The sequence below is a fragment of the Ophidiomyces ophidiicola genome, assembly GCF_022830035.1.
Source record: "Ophidiomyces ophidiicola strain CBS 122913 chromosome Unknown scaffold_11, whole genome shotgun sequence".
Lineage (NCBI taxonomy): Eukaryota > Fungi > Ascomycota > Eurotiomycetes > Onygenales > Onygenaceae > Ophidiomyces > Ophidiomyces ophidiicola.
Genome location: NW_026054651.1, coordinates 88,396 through 95,250, shown reverse-complemented (window position 1 = coordinate 95,250; position 6,855 = coordinate 88,396). Strand labels below are relative to the sequence as shown.

Below are 6,855 nucleotides of genomic sequence, written 5' to 3'. Positions count from 1 at the left end.
CACTACTACTTCCAGTGCTCTGTGCTGATCAAGCATGATGAGGCCATCATACTCTTGGCCCGAGAGTCAAGCATTTTCAAAGTGACATATGTAAAGGAAGCCCCTCTAGGTTCTGCCACATATACAATGTTTCATAGATTGTCCAGTCGATATATTAATTCGCGTTCTTCGAACTATATATAAAATTCCAAAGTACCCACAGGTAGCAAGGGGTTCTAAGGCTGGAGATCTTCAAGAATGAATTTGAGACATCTTTTGAAAAATTCAACTTTTTCTTGCCTATAGGAGATTCCAGCAGTTAGAACCACTCAAAGGTCAAACAGACGACATCAAGGCTATGCCGGGTCCTACGAACAGGGCTCTGGGAGTTCGGCGTCGCGATTGACAGATGACAATGATGATGTCAGTACTGCACTTGAAACATAGAATGTTGTGTCGGCTATACGCAAGCACTGCTTTCATCCTATCTGATGCAGCAAAACTCTTGATGGAGTTTTTGATATACCTCGGATACCCAATGCGGCTCAGAAGCGCGCTATCACTGATTGGCCAACACCGTAAACGTTAAACTTTATACGGCCTACTAGTGGCCGCCGATGTGGGTTCTCTCCACTCCATCGAGCCGCACAGCCTATCGTGAAGTTTGGGACGGGAGGACTGCCAGTCTTTCAAAGCAGGCCCACAAGAGTGGGAAATCAACGGTTCTACCTTCACACCGGTAGCAGGCACGGGCTAAATTACTATGAATCAGGCAGGAGGACTCATTGGGCTATTATTCGCTATAGATTTTGGTCACTAAACCCCTCCATTTCTTTTTGTCTTTCTCTACTATTCGGAGGACGTGAAGGAGCTGACCAATGGGGGACTTCTGATGTTTACAGAACGCAGTATAGAGATACAAAAGAGCATATTATAATGCCGCTAGGGCAGTGAGACTCTTGGTTTGCCATTGATAGATGATGGGCATTCCATCGATTCATCCATGAGTATGTGTATGGAAATAGGCCGTAAAGCTTGTATACAAGAGGAGAGTGACTGGGTAGGTCCAAGCAACAGCAGTTCAACTTTACTCAGATGTTATAGTGGCACATGTTGGTGGGTTCCGGCACGAGATCTCGTACCCAGATGTAGGGAGCCGTTTTCCTCCAATGTTGCGTTATCGAGAAAATCTCTTAGCAGATGATGTCTGCTCGTCTCAGGCCCAAGCAAACATGGTATCTGCGAATGATACAATACGTGGCTGCCTGGCGGTGTGTTTAAGGCAGGCTTATAGGCTGAGGTAGAATGACGTTTTCATAGACGGTTAGGGGCCTAGAAAACAGCGGAAAGACCATTTTTCGAATGGCGACGACTGAATCGCTTCTTAGCCTTGACCGAATCTGAATCCGTGTGTCCTTGATGCTTAACGAGAGTGGATCTTCCCCCCGCAATTTCATCCGACCGTTCGAGTGTATTGGCATGGCTTGACATGTCCGGAGATAGGTCCTTGAAGTTCCCATCACCTGTAGGGTTCAAAGAGCCTAATTCCTTCGACCGCTCAATGGTCTCAAGCCACTCCTTTGTAGAAAGTGCGGAGGCGTTGGTATCAGAAGCTGATGATTTTGGTTCCTCGAACATGAAATGTTTGTCTCGCTGTAGCATAAAATGTAAGTCTCGTAATCAGAAAAGTGATGTAAGGGCAAGTAAACGTACTGTATCTACGATCCAAGACGAATGGCCTTTTGCATCTGCATTACTGCGATACTGGACATCAGGTTGTAGTAACGATAATTCCAGCTTAGCTTTTTTCTCGTCTCCGCCAGCGGGCGCCATAATAACACGACCGGCAGTAGTGACAATGACTAAGCGCTGGCGCTTCTTTGTTGTGGCGCCGCCGAAGAGCCGCGAAAGCTTTTTTGGGCCTTCATTCTCTCCGTTACCGCTCTTGCCTTGGGAACGATATGGCATCGATGACGTTGAGACAACTAAATTTCCCATTTTTAAAATTCGTTCGTTGGGCTGTGTCAAAACTGGAGACCATTCAATATCAAGTCGAGAAGGAGGGGGTAATTCGGTAATAATCCGCGGATACACCCTACTACTACTTTGGGGAGGCGCAGGAGGTGATTTCACATTAATATTTGGAGGAAAGCTGTCGTCGTTTGCATTTCCATTGAGCTTGATTGGTTCGGGTGGTGGTGGTATATATGGTGTCAAACGAGGTGGTTTCTGTCTCCAAAGGCCCCTGCCCCAGGTAATATCAGTAAAGAATTCGTGGTTTTTAATATGCTCTATCGGAAGCCTGCGGGTTGGATCAGGAATCAATAGTCTCTCTACCAAGTCCCGGGCCACAGGAGGGAAGCCTTGTGGAAATCCATAATCTAGGTTAACAATCTTTTGGAAGGTCAGGTATTCATTGGCTGCCTTGAAAGGAGGTTTGCCAGCCAATAGCTGATAGATGATACACCCAAATGCCCACAAATCACTTGCTTTGCAGGCATTTTTCTCGGTGAGAAGCTCGGGACTGACGTATTCTGCGGTGCCCACGAACGAGCTGGCTCTCTCTCGGGTACTTTGATTGGAACTGAGAATTCCACTAGAGCCTTCTTCAGGTCTCCGTGTCGTGTCGAGTATCTTTGCAGTACCAAAATCCGTTATTTTGACATGCATTTGGCTATCAAGGAGCACGTTCTCAGGCTTCAGGTCACGGTGTATAATCCCTCTTCGGTGCATGTAGTCAATTGCATCTAGAATCTCCGCGCCATAAAATCTCGTGCACTCTTCATCAAAGCTTCCAATTCGTTTAAGGAAATTTAAAAGCTCACCGCCAAGAGCTATATCCAGAACAAAGTAAAGAGAGTTTTCATCTTGAAAAGTGTAATACAAACGAACAATGCCGGGGTGCTCTGTCAGGCGATTTAAGGTGTCTTTCTCAATGTTGACGTATTTAACCTTCTTTTCCTTGATGATATGTCGTTTATCAAGAATTTTAATAGCATATTCTTTAAGTGTCTGACGATCTGTACCAGCCACTACGGTGCTATATGAACCTTCTCCAAGTGTTCGGCCAAATTGAAAGTCTCTGACGCCTTTTCGAACAGTTTTGGAAACGGGTTTGCCATTTGGGTCAATTTCTTGACGCACAGCAACGGCCGATCCACGCTCCTGCCAGTCTCCTGGGCCATGAACGGGACCTTGGGCGGAGTTGTACTGTGAACTTGAACGATGAGGGTAGGCATTGTTGTGTGCCGCTCTGGAGCTTCGTCGGGGTGGTAAGGCGGCGTTCTCTCCATAAAATGGAGAATGTTTATATGCCCTGTCAGTGTGGTTGTTGTCCCGAGTCGGTACTCCTGCCTGCAAGGCAGTCGATCCTCCACGCGAGTCATTTCTGGTGTGGAACTCTGAGGCAGACGATGCCGAAGACTCTGTTCGAATACGGTAGGATGGAGCTCTGCTGATCAGGTTTGCAGAACTACTAATAGCAGAAGGCGGTATGTAGTTTGAAAGGGGGCGCGTCGATACGGGTAGAGTATGATCAACTTGTTGCGAGAGACTGGGTTCAACTTGGGAGGTAGGGAGCTGAGATTGTTCGGGGAGCAGCATGGGCGCTGTATTCAAAGGTGGTGAGGATGGAATAGCCCTTGGAGTGGATACTATCAAGAGTGAAATGTTAGTGAAAGCTCCTTGAGTGAAAAGGCATTTCACAAACTAAATCTGCATACCGTCACTTTGTACCTGGAACCCTGGGGCTAATGGAGGTGTAAGAATGGACTGTTCATCTGTGCCACCACCAGAAGGAACGTTGTCAGGATTTGCAATGCGCAGGCCCCCAAAGGACTGTGAAAGGCTTAGATCTCCATCCATGGTAGTGCAAGGAAGGGATGCTCGGCACACTCAGGGGCACTGAACAAGGAGGTGAAATTGGTGAGCTGAAATGATTTGAAGATAGCAAGGTAGAGAGCGAGTAACCACAGGGCAGCTGGCAAATTCAGAAACTTGATAGGATTCACTGGCCAACGGCCTCAGTAGGCATGGTGAGGAGACAACGGGCGTCACTTGGCAAGGACTGTCAGTAGGAGCACAGGACGCCATCAACAATGCCAAAGGCCATAGGAGGTGAATGTATTCACGCTGCAGTGAGACAACAAGTAAGACTGGTTTCTGTCAGTGTCGTTGATTGGAAGAGCACTCAAGCTGGCAGGTGAAGAAAAGGCGAATATCGAGACAGTTGCGGCAGGGAATCTATGCGTGAAACAGGTGGCAGGCTGGGGAGACTCCTGGCGGGAGCGGCGCCGTACAGTCACTCACTCCAGTGCAGAGCGAGTCAGCACAGAGGGCATTCCTATCGGCGCGAGGTCATGGCCACTTTGCCGTTCAGGGCGGCGAGAGCAAGATGGATGAAATGAAGCGAAAGCCGTTCGCATGATCGCCAGCACAGGAAGTACCCTTTCTGCTTAGCTAAGCCGGCCGTTTGGCGTATCCAAACGGTACTGTACTGCCGCCGCAGCGGCGTTGGGCCGAGGGCAGCGGTACTGCATCGTATTGTAAATGGCTGACTCAGCAATCCGCCTTGTACCTGTACGCTCCTTCAGCCGTGCAACGACGCCGACGTCATGCCCACCGCCCAGCAGGATTCCATACGTCGACACCTATTAGCATAGCCATCACCCGGGTGCCAGTGGGAGGCCTGATCGCTCGCCTGTCTTAGATAACTGCCCCTGTGTTGCTATAAATACGGCCAGCTGAATCCAGGAAAAAACCTGCTCTACACGCGCCGGAAGCTCGTGATAACCCTAGTCCATAATCCCTTACCGTCGTCTTTACGGACTGAGAAAAAAAAATTAATTATATTGTGCCGGCAGAACTACGCTGGCTTGAATTCAAACGCTATCAGACTTACTGCCACTGCTTCGTTCCACCTAATAATACCCTCGAGGCCATATGGGTTCGTGGTCGCACGAAAATCAATATCGGAGCAAAATATACCCAGGCATATGGGTCACGACGAGATGCCTCTTACATGACCAACTAACATTATATGCTCAGCATCTGGATAATTTATTCTGACCTACTGCGGATGGAATGCTACTTGCAGGCTTTGGTCTACAGTTTTCATTTAGGCTGAATGCTGGCCTTCCACTCAAAGATACCCCAAGCGAGCAGGCGCAAGATGGAATATCATTTCTATTTCTACTAGATATGCATAATGTAGTGCAGGAACCTGTCCTTTTTTTCAGTATGGAAGAACCACCTATGTGCTGTGAACTAGGTAGTCAAAACATAACGCCTCTTTTACCGCCAATTTATAAGGCCCTAACCTTGCTACAATTTTTCTCTATAAGTGTAAATTCTGGCTTGAAAAGGGGTTTCATCTTCACCACAAGATCCCATACCTTTTCTTAGGCACCTTCCTTCTATCTTGTCTCGGCCATGCTAATTCACCTTTGTCCAAAACAATGTTTAGATCGTTTGCTCTTTCCAACGACATAAGCAAGCCTAATGATCATATGATATTTACAGTCCTGTTATTTTTTCCCCACAAAACAAACCACTTTGGATTGAATTTTCTCCCTCTGTTCTAGAAAATACCTCTTCTTGCAACTTTTATCATTTTATCTATACTGGAAAATGGCTTCTTGGATCAAAATAGACGACCTTCCCAATCCTCCGGTTTCTAACGAGCGGGCTCCCTTGCGAAACGATCCTGAGGCGCAAAAGATCCCACTCGATTCCCCGAGCACTCTCTCCTTCTGGTTACCTGTCGGAACTACTCAATATCAGGATACCCAGAAAGAGAAAGCCTCTTCAGCAACTTCTGGCGATGATGAAACTATGAATACAAATTATATTACTTCTAAGAATCGCAACACTTTTTCGGCCCGGTCTGTTTCACCCTATGCTGTTAGGGTACCGAAGGAGAGTGACTATCCTGGCTCCCTTGATATCCCTTCGACCGTGGGGAGCGTCAAAGGAAATATTATCAAAAAAGATATTTCTGAAATGGCACCCGGTACTGGAGCGCCAAAAGACGAGAAGCTTCTAAATTGAACATTGACATCTTCAACACGCTGCCTCGAATTTTGATTGTCTTTTGATATCGCAGAAGAGCTTCGAAGAGCATCTTATGGTATGTTAGCAATATTTTGAGATCCACGAACGGTTTTCTCTTGTTGGCTACCCCACCCAAGAGCTAATGGCGCTATTATCTTATAGAATATGTCGAAACACCAGAGAAGTTGAGATTGATACTGGACATTCTCGAAACATGGAATACTAATTCATGATGACTTTTACTGCACGCCGGCCGAAAATAGCAACTGGCTAGTTATCCTTGCTCTCTTTTATTCTCGAAATTAAATGTTTCGATGAGCACGCCTGCAGTCTTTCTATAGCCCTCATAGACGTCTAGTTGCTACACATCTTTGATATCAATAAACTGTCAATCTATACTCCATATTGGAACGGCTATTTCATAAACTCTATTCTTCGTAGCCCAGGAAAGTACTAAGTGCTAGACAGTGGCAAAGGAATACAAAGATGATCGTTGGATATTTGCCGCCCATTGCCGTCTTGTAGCACCGTCTTTCCAAGAAAATTTGCTGGACGCGCCTAGTTTACGGCTCGTTTAGTTACCGAATTGTTCATTAAGCGTACATATCGATAAGAATATTAAGCTCCTGTGAGGCTTTAGGTCCGCAGGGTGCTTGTAGCTGTATTTTAATTAAATCAGTTCTATATATCGGCGGTTACATTAATAGAAGAACCGAATATACTCCTCTTTTCCTTGTCATCATAAATAGATTCTTTTGTTTTTCCATAAAAACCGAAACTCAGCCTGGTTATCAGCAAACTTCTATATCCGAGACGCCGTTACCT

The 6,855-nt window shown here is 46.4% G+C and overlaps 2 protein-coding genes across 2 annotated transcripts; one reads left to right on the top strand and one right to left on the bottom strand.

Moving 5' to 3' along the window:
- Positions 1-1,311: 1,311 nt before the first annotated feature.
- PKH1 (serine/threonine protein kinase) lies at positions 1,312-3,843 on the bottom strand (the record flags this gene model as incomplete). Its single annotated transcript, XM_049252371.1, has 3 exons — positions 1,312-1,632; positions 1,693-3,632; positions 3,702-3,843. The coding sequence occupies 3 exons, from the start codon at positions 3,841-3,843 to the stop codon at positions 1,312-1,314; spliced, it is 2,403 nt and encodes an 800-aa protein (XP_049108545.1).
- A 1,764-nt stretch (positions 3,844-5,607) lies between these two features.
- On the top strand, positions 5,608-6,027 carry LOZ57_003321 (uncharacterized protein; the record flags this gene model as incomplete). The annotated part of the gene is made up of 1 exon (XM_049252370.1): positions 5,608-6,027. The coding sequence occupies one exon, from the start codon at positions 5,608-5,610 to the stop codon at positions 6,025-6,027; it is 420 nt and encodes a 139-aa protein (XP_049108544.1).
- Positions 6,028-6,855: the final 828 nt, after the last annotated feature.